The following is a 14,055-nucleotide window of genomic DNA, read 5'->3' on the forward strand; positions in this document are numbered from 1 at the left end:
CGATCTGTCAGCGCGACGCGGCCCGCGGCCGCCGACTTATGCTGTATTAATTAAAACAATAAATTAAATGTACCACAATCCACCGACTATAATTCAACCTTATTGTAAAAATAATAAGGTCTTAAGGTGGTGACTTGGGTGCCGCTGTGACTCCGCTGGGTGGTCCGGGGATTTTTCCGAAATACCGAACGTTATCAGTTCTCGGAACGCGATTCCGAACGAGATTTGTCGCGATTGCCGCCATTTTGGAAAATCTTTTTTATTTTTATTCGTGAATTTAAAAAATAGAATACCTACATACTAACAGCGACATTTAGCTGGCCATCGGTGGACATTGGGGGAGAGTCGGATATTGTATCGCTGTTAAATCGTAGTGCTACATCTAGATTTCCCATTAAACGTTCTAGTTTATTTACACGTGATCCTGACTAATCCAAAAAGAGCATTGATTTACGTATTGCACTTGTGGACAATACCACAGTTGTAGTAGGTACTGGTCTATAGGTGGGTGGTTTTACGGATATTTATTTGGTTGTAAGCTTTTTTTTGGGAAACATACAGCTTACAATTTTAGAATATTAATCATTTTGGGCACAGAATAAGTTCCTCATATAGATTAGCCTAACCGACACTTACAAAGTACGTAGTGTACAGATAGCATCAAAATTATCTGATGAAACCACGCGCAAAAGAATCTTGATACTCTTGAATAATACCTACTTTTCCAAATTGTGATAATTTTGCGTTCAAATGCATCTGAAATTGCTCTACCTACACATAGAGACATATCTCGTTTTGTGAAGCTATTAGGGGATTCAGATACGTTTGACGAATATTTATTACTTTTGATGATGTCTATAAAATAAAACGTTACCAAAATAATAAATGCCATATTGTAATTGGAATATTTTTATTAACAGACGTTATATTCTTTACAGTGAATAAATTACTGCTCTTGAAAATGTATATAGGAAATTTGAATGTCGTTATTTTTTTTTGGTGATTGAAAAATTTGGTTTACTCTATGTTCTAGAATCCAATCTATGTCACAAGACAATTTGTTCAAACTTGTACTTATAGCTCTAAAATACGACATACATACAATGAAATACAGTTCCCAATGTAAGTAACATAATGATAATATGCATTTTAAATTAACAAAACGTACGCAATAGCTATGGATATAGCTGTCACATTTTCAGTTTTTTATTACAAGTCAATAGTATACATGACTAAATTCTGATTAGAAGCCAAGTGCACACCGTCTGCGTGTGCGCATGTATACGTGCAAACAATGCTGGCACGTGGGAGCGGTGTGCCGTCCCTCATAAGGATCTGTATATTACACCGGGTATGTGCACGTCTACGTACACGCGGTAAGTGCATTCGGTGTGTATAGGCCCTTAATATCCCTGAGTTTTCAAAATCTAAAAAATAACGGACACTCTTAAATTTCCTTTATCGCTTACCGGGTTGTGTCGTGTGTGATGCCGATACTTATTTCACTAATCAATTACTGTTTACTGGTTATTTCGAGTCCTACCATAAATATCGATGCGTATTATTAAATACACGGCTCATGCAAAATGGCGTAAGGGACAAATTACCTACATTATACAACAAGAAGGTGATCTTCAATGCGTTTCATCCGGATATTGATTTATGAAGTGTTTTAAAGTCCAATGTGTTTGCATTTGTAAACATAAATATTTATTATTTATCCTTTACGTCATTCTAGATAAGCTCGTCGTAATGTAGACTAATTTTAAAACTATACAAACTATACAAAAAAGGAACTAATATCGTGTAGTTAGGTACACGCCGGTCATACTTGGCTTAACCTAACCTACAAAAAGATCCATCGAATGAGACATTTCCTGAATATCAGATGTTCCGGATTCTAGCGCTGATCTAATGCTTACACAAATAAGAGCCGACTACCTCGTACATGCCTGCTAATATATTGAAACTGGGAACCTAGCCAAGATGACAATTTGTACATGCCAAGATGGCAAACGCCAAATGAATAGGAAACATTAACGGGATGACACATTGTCATGCTACGAAAAGTCACCTGACTATTTCCATAGATTATTTAAGTTTCGATTGGCGTTTTCTATCAACAAGTGACATTATAGCTAGGCCCCCTGAGCCGTCAAAAGTCGACACACAACTTAGCCACTTAAATACAACAAAACGTCCAAATATGTATTTATGATTTTTCACTTATCAAGCAACACGAGGCAGCGACGCTTTACCACTTATTTTTACGCTATGGAAATTCACATTTATCTACCGCTTAGCCTATCTTACGTTAAATATTAATTTTCAATGAATAAATAGTATATATTAATAAAAAAACATTTCGTTCAGTTCACTGAAAAAGTTATTTAAAGTAGGTATAATACGTTGTTTCAAATATTGCTTCGCACGGATAATTTTGGACTCAAATTGCCTAATACTAGAACATACAACTTAATTTCTTATATTAGTGCCGGTTACACAACTAAGTAGACATTTTTGAAACACATGTGTTAAGTTACTTTATGTAGGGTCATAGATAATTAAAGTCCAAAATTCCTTGTCATCAGAATTCACCGAGCATCTGTCTAGTAACTAGACTTTAGTAGATATTTTATTCAATTTTAACAAAAACTACCCCAAAACGGATACAATGTCGAACCACTGTGTACTACTACTAAGTAGATGTTCATTTAAAGATCATAATTTCGATTAAGCCAATTCAGGTAGCCATATTTTTCTTACAGAAAGTAAGATACAAGTATGATAAGTAAACAGACACCTACTTGTCCTTACAAAAAACAGATTCATTTAGGTCATAGACATGTTATATTTTAACTGACCCGATGTGGACGGATATCAAAATGTTCCGAGACTCATCGATCAAACATTACGTTCACGTCCTACAACACATCGACAGGTTATACATCTAAGTTATTGTATGTACTTACCCCTTTATTTTATTCATATAACTTTCTAAGCCTCAATTAGTTAATTTATGTTTTATCCCTCTCTTACGTATAGGTAAATAAGTCAAAATGACAGACAAACGATTATTAGCTCATTGATGCTTGTAGCGCGTTTATGAATAAGGGGGTGGGCTATAGCTGGTTTGTTAGTGCACGACACCTTGCATATTGTGACTATGCGCTGAAACTTGGCACAGTTGATTGTTAGCTGGTCATGAGCAGATACAGACCGGGAGCCGTCGAGAGCCACCTCTCATTTAGTGGGGAGGGGGAAGTTCGACGCTGCGGCGCTTCACTTGGAGCAACATTTCTCTAAAACTATACCTATTAGGGCATGTAATATATAATTTTATATAGGGATAAATTAAGGATGAGGAATCTATTTTTAGAACAAAAACAATGCACTTTCTTACAAAAAAAAGAATAAACTAGAAAAGACTAAAAAACGTTTTTTTTTTTAATTTCATACAATTTTTTTTTTAAAGTGTAGCAGGAATTTGAAAACAATACATAATTATAGTCGTAGAGATACACTTATTACGCTTAAAAAAATATTTAGTTTATTATACAAATCTGTTGATAAATGGGAGATAAAAAATAATATTAAGCGTGGGTAAGAGTGATCTCAATGCATGATCGTGCGTGAAGTAGATAACGGGGTGGTTTAAGGTCCCTTTTTATAGTTTGTCGTAAATAACTCTTAAACGGTGGCCCGTAGCAAAAACGGTTCTATTACATAAGTAATCTACATAAAATGTTCTACAAAAAAGATTCAGTACACTTTTTCGCTAGGATCAATATTTCAAAATATATTAAGGTGAGAAAGTTACTTATAATTTGTTCTACAATAGGTTTTCTTTTTAGTTTTTCGTAAATAAAGGCCCATTTACACGATACAAGATTCTTGAACAAGAATTGGCAACAATTGTATGCAAGTTTTGCCGTGCAATAATTGAATTCAAGAATTGAATCAAAGTGTTTATACATGAGCAATAACCAAAATCTTGAATACAATTATTGCATTCAATTCTTGATAGGCAATATTCTTGACCGTATTTCGTTTACACCAAAGACATTTATTGAACGGCAATAATTGCATGCAAGTCTTGACAGGTCTAAACTTCAAGTTGAATCAAGTATGACGCATTGAAGCCATATTGAAGCAAGAATTGAAGCGATTTGCATTGGCAGATTTTCATTCAATATTGAACGTTTTTTGTGGGTAGTAAAACTGATAAAATGAGCAAAAATTATTTGAAATTATGTAGTTAGTTCGGAGATAATTAAATTCATAGAAATTTATAGAAGTCATCAATGTGTGTGGGACACAGAGGATAAAAATTATAAAAACCGTGAGCCTCGCGAGGCTGCCCTTGCAGCTTTTTCTATAGAATTTGGGGTAGAAGGTTTTGGTCCCAAAGAAATAATGAAGAAACTTAAGAGCATAAGAACGCAATATAAAGCTGAAAAGAAGAAAGTGAAGGATTCAATGGGAACTGGATCTAGCAGTGCTGATGTTTATAAGCCAAAACTCGATTGTTTTTAATGAACCTTACCTGTATAAAATCATTTAATGCCAAATAAATCGCGTTAAGTACTTCAACCAAAAACGTACTTATGGTGCACTTAGGTACTCTAAATAACTAAGACAAAGTGCCGAATGAATCTCCAGTTGCCAAGTATGTATGTTACTTCTAGCTTAACGTGAGCCGGAATTGCATTACGCATCACTGTGTTCTGTCTTTGAATTGTAGAACTTATTTTATCGAGCAAGTAAGAAAACTGAGCTTTGTTTACACGAAACATGTTCTTGAACTCGGCTTCATCCTCTGCTCGTAGCTTCCGGCACAAAGTGTTCGAAGCTCCGAGCAAACTTCTTCTGTCTATCCATTTTTTGTCCAACATCTTTTTCTTCTACTTTTGTGACGTTTTTCTAACAGTTTTTCTCGTATCACAGCTACTATAGCAGCGACAAGGAACACACCTTCGCGTACGGAATCCATGTCGACAATAAAATATGGATTGGCAATTCTTGAATTCAATTAATTGCACTAGGCTTCGTTTACACGTATGCCAGTATTGAATTCAAGTTGCTACTTGAATACAAAAATGTCATGTATGTTTAGATAGTGCAAGTTTTTTGTTGCCTCAATTTTATTGTATTGAATGTTCAAGAATCTTGTATCGTGTAAATGGGCCTTAACTCGTAAACGGTAGCCCACAGCAAAAAAATATCTGTTACGTAAATAATCTATTTCAGATTTGTCATAAAATAAATGCTACTTTTTTTCGCTAGGATCAAAATTAAAAAATATATTTAAGGGAGAAAATAAATTCTAAGGTCCCCTTTGTAGTCATTCGTAAATAACTCGTAAACGATGGCCAATAGCAAAAAATATTTTTATTACATGAATAATTTACACAAAATTTCCTACAAAAAAGATTATTCAAACTTTTTCGCTAGGATCAATATTTAAAAAGGGGACCTTAGAATTTATTTTCTCTCTTTAATATCATTTTTAATATTGATCCTAGCGAAAAAGTTTTAATAAGCTTTTTTGTAGGAAATTTTATGTAAATTATTCATGTAATAAAACATTTTTTGCTATTGCTACGAGTTATTTACGAATGACTAAAAAAGAATCCTAAACCTAACCTAGAACCTTAGAATTTATTTTCTCCCTTCAATATCTTTTTTAATAATGATCCTAGCGAAAAAAAGTAGCATTTAATTTATAATAATTCTGAAACAGATTATTTACGTAATAGATATTTTATTGCTGTGGGCTACCGTTTACGAGTTATTTACGAAAAACTAAAAAAAAAACGATTGGAAAACAAATTATAAGTAACTTTCCCACCTTAATATGAGATCACTCTGACCCACGCTTAATATTATTTTTTATCTCCCATTTGTATAATAAACTATATATTTTTTTAAACCTTATAAGTGTAGCTTTACGACTATATTTATTTATATTCAGAATTCTGCTACATTTTTTTTTAATCGGTAATTATAATAAAATTATAAATACGTTTTTAGTCTATTCTACTTTATTCTTTCATTTTTTTATAGAAAGTGCATTGTTTTTGTTCTTAAAAATAGATTCCTCATCCTTAATTTATCCGAAAATGAAATATCACATGCCCAAATAGGTATAGTTCTAGAGAAATATTTCTCCAAGTGAGGCGCGGCAGCGTTGAACTTCCACCCCTCCCCTCCACTAAATTAGAGGTGGCTCTCTACGGCTCCCTGTCTGTATCTGCTCAAGACCAGTTAAGAATCAACTGTGCCAAGTTTTAGGGCATAGACACAAAGTGCAAGTTCCCCATACAACGGTGTGCAATAAGAAACCAGCTACTAGTTCATTTTGTACATTATGGCTTTTCATTTTGATCACTATTGGCTTGTTTTAGTTTATAGGACATGACATAAGTCTTTTGTGTATTTTCAGCATTTGATTCGGTCAAATTGTGTTTTTTGAAAAACAAATTATACCCAGCATTCAATGAATGTAGTATGATACCTTTGGGTATGGCGCTTTACGCACACTAGTATCCCAACCCCCCCTTTTTGCATGAAATATGTCCCGGTTGACAGTATTTTTTTTTGGGGTAAGTATACAATATAGGAAAAAAATGTCAATGATAGAAATAATCCCAATCAAATTATTAATAAAAAGGTTATATTCATTTTATGATATGACACACCATTCATGTTATGGCTAGATGAACTTCAACAAAATTTAACCGTTGAAAAACTTGTTGCAGTTCAATATAACATAGTACGTGATAGTACCTACTGAAAGAAATCTAATCCTTACAAGCGTATTCTCCGTATAAGATTTCTTTCAGTACTATTACGTACTATGTTATATTGAACTTCAACAAGTTAATACATGAATATGGTGAGTCTTATCATTTTTAAGATTATTTCGTAACTTGACACTTTATTCCTAACTGTAATACTTTTCTTAAAAATAATGAAAAACCGTCAACCGGGACATATTTCATGCTAAACGTGGGGGTTCGTCAGGGGGAGGGGATGGGACACTAGGATGGGTAAAGCACAATATCCAAAGGTATCGTAATTCATTCATTGAATGCTGGCTATAATTTGTTTGTCTTCTTCATAAGTACATTAGAACACAACTTGACCGAATCAATTACATAATTAGCATTAATAATAAGCAATACTTAGGGTTATTTTAAACCCCAATATTTTTAGAAAACAAATTAGCCTATTTATAATTTTATTTTATGTACTTTACATCATCAGTACTTGACAATATTTGATCTTAACCTAAACATGACATTGACAATTCAATGATACGTCATGTTGTTATTTCTGTTTAAATCTAACATTTTACAACCTTTTGAGATTCGTACCAACCGTCGTCTACTAAAAGTACTGCGCCAAAATACAAAATAACAATGTGAAGAAAAACAATCAGTTCTAAGTCCAACAAAAGTTTCCGGAGCAGGTACCTACCTACCTACTCGTACGCCAGACATCATTATTATCGTAAAATAAATAAATAAATAGGCTACTACAAATGGAGTCAGAATAATATTTGAAGTATTGTATGTACATGACCCAAAAGGCGTAAGTGGCATTTAGGAATTATGAATATTTATTCATTATTATGCATTATTCAGCTGATAATCTCATAAAAGTCTTAGCACCTTAGGGAGATCTGTATTATTTTTATTCACGTGAAAAAGCATCATGCTGCATTTTAATGGAAACCGTTATTGACTTTTTCACAACATAGGTATGTTTTTATCAGTTGCGATGTATAAAAAAATTGCCAGCATGGTGCAGAGAATATGGAAATAAGCAACTTAAAAAAAAAACATAATACAATGAATAACAAAAAATAATAATAATATTCCTGTAATGTTACTAATTATATGTAGTTCCCTGCGGGCTCAGCACGGTTCCATTTTTATTGACTATCACTATGCGCGTCTCTTTCGCACTTACATACTTGTTAGAACGTGACAGGCATGGTGACAAGGGATAAAAACGTGACCGTGCTAAGCCGCCTGGTGCTTACGGCAATTGACAAACTACAGCTTTTTCGGATCAGCATTGGATTTTCTAAAAAAACTCAAGAATTATTTCATAAATCATAATACTGTAATACTTATTTCATTATGATCAAAAAATACGATGAGATGTAAAGTACACGATATATAAACTGCGGTACAGAAACATAAGATCGTATTTCTGTATAAATTTCATACTATATACTTGTATGACTTTTTGCCTAGATGACTACAGATGGGCATGGGATGGGTGAGATGGCTAATTAAATCAAAAATATCCTTTACGTCAATTTAGTTTTTATAGTTTTATGAGTATATGTACCATGTTATCTTCGCCAAACTTTTATTGTAAGTACACTTAACAAAAAAATAAGGGAAATAATAACCTGATAATAAGTTTAAAAAAAAAGAACGTAATAATTGCTAATGCGTTTCTCTCGTTAAAAGTTCCTAGGTCACTCACAGGCAGTGTCTCACATTCACTAGTGCGCTCACAAAGCGCAAAACTGTGGCTATGGACAATCCATAGAGTTTGGGCTGGGGGGGCCGCCCATGACGCTGTAGGGGGGGCTGTGGGGCGGCAGGGACTGGATGGAGCCCATGGGCCCGTGGTACATGTCCATCTCGAGCGAGGCGTCCGGCGAGCACTTGTCGGCCATCTTGCTCTCCTGCTTGGTGACCATCCGCCGCCATTTCGCCCGCGCGTTTTGGAACCAGACCTGCGGACAAAAACGTCTTGAGTCGTGTCAACAGCCTTATAAGGGAACTCGCTTGGCAGTAATCGCTTTCGTTTTATGAGTGCCTGGTTGGCGAAGTACCGAGTGAATTAATATCGCTTTATCAGATGTGCAGTACCTACTTATAAAATAATTATACATTAGGAACGGTAAAGACTATAATTATGTAGCGAGGCCTTATAAGCTAAAGGGTTAAAAAGAAATAAAACTACCATTGTAATCATATAATGTGTATTTATTGTGTTTTATCATATATACAGGATGACCTTAGCCATTGGACAAACCCTAAAATCCTACGTACGGTTACTTCTCAGAAATGCTCTAACGGTAATATTTTTTTAATTAGAACAAAAGATAAAAAAAAATAATTATCAAACAAAAGTTATTTCCAATAATCGACAACAAAAAGAAACATACTTACTGTATTAATCATTGGCAGTAATTTTGACAATTTGTTTGAAAATGTGCGGCAATGATGACATTTATCAAAAGTCAGAACCTTATTAATGTCATAAATAAAAAAGATAATCAAAACGGTCGAAGAAGGTTTCATACCATTTATTACCTCAGGAGCTACTAACACATTAAGGCACGTGAAGGCAGAATAGAAAAACAGAGAGGCAGAGGAAGACCGAGACGTGCATATATTGACCAGGCCAAAGAGAAAGTTAACGTAGTGACGTATCAGGAGCTCAAAACAGTAGCAGAGAGAAGAACGGAATGACGATTACTCCACCGACAAGAGCTAGGCTCTTAAGAATAATGATGATGATGATATAACAGCCAATGTTGGAGCACCTTAAAAAAGTCAATAGGTAAGTGGGATATCTATTTTCTGATTAGTACACGCCGTTTTTAACAGAAAGAGCGGTGTTATAATGTTTGACGTGAATGTCTGTCTGTGGCATCGTAGCTCTCAAACGGATGAACCGATATCGATGTGATTTTGTTTTACGTGAAAGCGAGTTTCCGTGTGATGATTCTTAGCTATGTTTGATAGAAACCCATCCAGCAGTTTGAAGAGTAGGTATCAGCTCTTTTCCAAAATGATGTAAGGATTGTGAGGCATTTTGGCATAAAATGTTTTTTTGGCATATAGCGTAAGTGATTGTGTAAGTTTTTAATTTCATTGTTATTTAAAGTATCTGAACCAAGTTACAGACGTACAGACAGACGGACTTGTATGGCGACTACGGAAACATACCTACAGATCCAAAAAGTAAGAACGATGATTTAAAATAAAACTTTAGGACCAAAAATTTAGAAATCGCTTGAACTCATAATTTCTCGGCTCTGTGTATTTTTTACCGAAGAGATTATTTACGATCGAAAATTATATGAAAGTTATATGCGTTTTATTACTTTTTCAATCGAGCCGTAACGTAAACCCCATTCGCTTGCGTTTTCCAAATGGCGTAAGTCCAGATAAGAATGTACGGACATACGCCAATCGTCATTGATAAATTACATGTAGGTATAAATGCGTCGTAATACTTGTAATTATTATTAAATAAGTAATTTATTGGTGATGATCTGCTCCGTGGACGTAACAATTAAGTGTAATAATTTTATTATGGATGTAAATAAAAAATAAACTAGTCCGCTATAATAATATAAAATCACTGTTGAGCTCAGGTCGGACACTCGGTACGTTTGTTATAAAATGACTGTCGTTGAACGCAGGTACCGACACTCGGTACGTTTGTTATAAAAATCACTGTTGAACGTACCGACACTCGGTACGTTTGTTATAAAAATCACTATTGAACGTACCGACACTCGGTACGTTTGTTATAAAATCACTGTTGAACGCAGGTACCGACACTCGGTACGTTTGTTATAAAAATCACTATTGAACGTACCGACACTCGGTACGTTTGTTATAAAATCACTGTTGAACGCAGGTACCGACACTCGGTACGTTTGTTATAAAATCACTGTTGAACGTACCGACACTCGGTACGTCCGTTATAAAATCACTGTTGAACGCAGGTACCGACACTCGGTACGTTTGTTATAAAAATCTCTGTTGAACGTACCGACACTCGGTACGTTTGTTATAAAAATCACTGTTGAAAGTACCGACACTCGGTACGTTTGTTATAAAATCACTGTTGAACGCAGGTACCGACACTCGGTACGTTTGTTATATAATCACTGTTGAACGTACCGACACTCGGTACGTTCGTTATAAAATCACTGTTGAACGTACCGAGGTACGTTTGTTATAAAATCACTGTTGAACGTACCGAGGTACGTTTGTTATAAAATCACAGTTGAACATACCGACACTCGGTACGTTTGTTATAAAATCACTGTTGAACGTACCGACACTCGGTACGTTTGTTATAAAATCACAGTTGAACGCAAGTACCGACACTCGGTACGTTACGATTGCATTTTACTAATATTTACTGCTTTAACGTATGTACTTAATTGAATAATTTAATGAAGATTTTATTACGATATCGTAACTATTACAATTGCAGATGAGATTATTTTTCAAAATTCCATTAACTTTTGGGTTATTTCTATTCAGAATCAAGAGGACTATCGATTTAAAAAGGAAAATAATTGATCCCCAAAATTTTTTAGTTTTGTGACGCATATTCACATACATTTTGTATGGATATAAAACAGACACCCAAAGATTGTATTAAAAAGTGGGGACACTTTTCCTTTCCATTCAGTACAGATCAGAACAAGATATTTATTGGTAAAAGTCAATGTTTTAAAAGTCACGTTTTAAACGTAGTCAAGACCAGACGTAGTCAAGTTTTAAAAGAACGAAATTGAAGATGTCGGATGTCATCCTGTTCTGCAGGAGAACAAGAACATATTATGAGGAGAATAGTGTGGGAATGCTACCGAGAATATCATATATTTGACATAGGTTATAAATTATATATTCTGCCCTTGCAAATATTACCTACATTTGTTTATTTCGCATTTATTTACCTCATCATTAAATAATCAGCATGGTCAATAAAATGTTAACCTAAAAAAGGTGGAATTCATGCCATCCGAAATCCGATATCGGATTGGCTTCCGATAATTACAGACATGTCGGGGCCGTCAGAAGCATGTGGGACCGATGACTTTTGTTTGTGTACGTAGATATATGTATTCATAATGTTTGCTGTAGTGCGCGTGGCCGCTGAAGCAGAGGGCCTGCCTCTCTGTCGCACTTGTAAATTGGTACGTGAAAGTGTGACAGGGAGGCAACACGTGGAACGTGGTTCGCGGTAGGCTGGTGCGCCCCAAGTGCCTACACGCCGCGGCCCGACGTTGTGGATGTAGGATCTTAATACATAGTTACATCTGATGTCGGATCGGACGATGTGAAAACGCTCTTAACACCGGACTATCATCTCGATCCAATTAGAGACGCGTGCGCAACGCAATCGGAGCGTCATTTAAAATACGGCTCGCGTATTAAACATGTTAACTTAGACGTAATTATCTTAATTTGTAATTAATACCTCATTTGAATTTATAAGGAGCTTGTTCACTTTTTAATTTGCTCGGAGTATTTCCTTGGTTTCGGTTCTGCATTCCGCGCGCGCACGCACACTGACACACATAATTGCGTTGATACATGCACATTACAGTTCTCTCTAACTAACACATAAAACATTATTCAGTAAAAAATGCAAACTGGATCGAACCGCTTTAGATTTTACGCTGTCTTGTGCGGAGCGGAGGTGAGATGATTGAACCTAAGTACTTAGTTACTTATATAGTTTAAGCAGACATTTTTTTATCATTTTCAGCAATAGTCCGAACTTTTGGGTGTAGACAAAAAATAACCTAAATCAGTGTACGATGAATTTTTGCAGAACCATGGGTACCTATACAGATCGGCCTAAAAATACGTTAGCAAAGAATTTTTAGGACCATTAATCGTTTAGTTGACGCATATCTTTATTAAGGGACCCACTGATTACCAATTCGCCGGACGATATCAACCTTTTAAGTTTAGCTGAAAGGCAGATATCTTCCGGCGTTCCGGCAAATTGGTAATCTGTGGGCCCCTTTACAAAATGTCAATAAAATTAAAACTACAATCATCTTTATATTATTCTCCTTGAGCTTGAATCCAAAAACGCAAACGTTTCTTGAAATTGTCAACAATACGCCCCAGTAAAAAAATATCAGCGTATTTTTGCGCCATCCTGTATAACCTACAGCTCTGCAAACATTCGTCATTGACATTTAGTTCGTCCTGAATACAAAAACCATTTGAATTTCTAAACCCACATATAGCAGCCAGAGTATCCTTCGCGAAATCAAAACGAACCGCGGTCTTCGGACTAAAAAACAAAAAAGTAAAAAAGCGTAGTCTATTCTGCTGTCACAGTTTCAATAATAGGGTCCCGGAGCGCGGATTTTAAACATTTAAACGTAGAACGCGTTCTCACGGCAGCGGACCAATCAGGGCGCGGGACGCGCCGCTGGCCCCTCCCACGCGGTATGGCGGCCGCCAAAACCGAGATAACATTTTGAAGTTTTGATCTATGGCACTGGCGATTTGTATGTGTCCATTGTGTCTTAATTCAACACTAGATAATTATAAATGGCGACAGCTGTTGTGTCAGTTTCAATTGATAACTAGACGGGCCCGCGGTTCCGCTCGTGTAAATGAAATAAAGAGTTTGTCTTATGTTTAGTTAAATACCGACATTATTATGTATTCAACCCTGCCAGGGTTCATAACTGTGATAGGGACTTCTTATTTGAAACCGTTATTTGGATAACTTAATTCGCAAATTTCTCAATAAATGATGTGATTTGATAAAATGCAAGATTGTATTTTTCATCCACGTAGGTATTTATTTGTTGACGCAACGAACTAAAAAGAGTCCTGGCCTCCGACACCAGATCACGCCGTTTCTCGGACTTGCGATAGCTCTCGCCAGTCGCCATGGTCGCCGAGGTTGAGCAGGTCTTGACCAACTACGTCGTTTCAGTGGTACCTAGGACGTCCACTCGGGCGTGTCCCATTTTGTTGTCCCAAGTACGCTCTCTTCACGGCACAATCCTCGGCACTTAGAGAGAATGGGTCTCTCTAAGTGTACGAGCCACTGAAGCTTAGCCACTTTGGTCTCTCCAATACCCAAACAAATGGCAATGGTTGCCGAAGCCGTAAAAGTCAATCTGAATAATATAACTCGAAAGAAATTTTAAACAACAAAATGCTAATTAGTAATGTTAATACTAATATATAAGTCATAATTATGGTTAATACATATTATATAGACTAAGGTTGACATTGA

At 35.6% G+C, this 14,055-nt stretch overlaps 1 protein-coding gene and 1 long non-coding RNA gene across 3 annotated transcripts in view; both read right to left on the reverse strand.

Annotated features, from left to right (window-relative positions):
* The window catches only part of LOC134804170 (uncharacterized), a 442,923-nt gene that overhangs the window by 16,671 nt on the left and 412,197 nt on the right, over positions 1 to 14,055 (reverse strand). The window lies entirely within an intron of this gene.
* LOC134804097 (protein apterous-like) overlaps positions 5,699 to 14,055 on the reverse strand; it is a 178,515-nt gene continuing 170,158 nt past the window's right edge. Inside the window, exon 5 of one of the 2 annotated variants that reach the window (XM_063777027.1) lies at positions 5,699 to 8,761. In XM_063777027.1, the coding sequence (XP_063633097.1) occupies positions 8,502 to 8,761 (260 nt within the window). In that variant the 3' untranslated portion in view covers positions 5,699 to 8,501. The remainder of the gene's footprint in view (positions 8,762 to 14,055) is intronic. The other variant, XM_063777025.1, reaches the window with a different exon arrangement.

This window comes from Cydia splendana, chromosome Z (assembly GCF_910591565.1).
Source record: "Cydia splendana chromosome Z, ilCydSple1.2, whole genome shotgun sequence".
NCBI lineage: Eukaryota > Metazoa > Arthropoda > Insecta > Lepidoptera > Tortricidae > Cydia > Cydia splendana.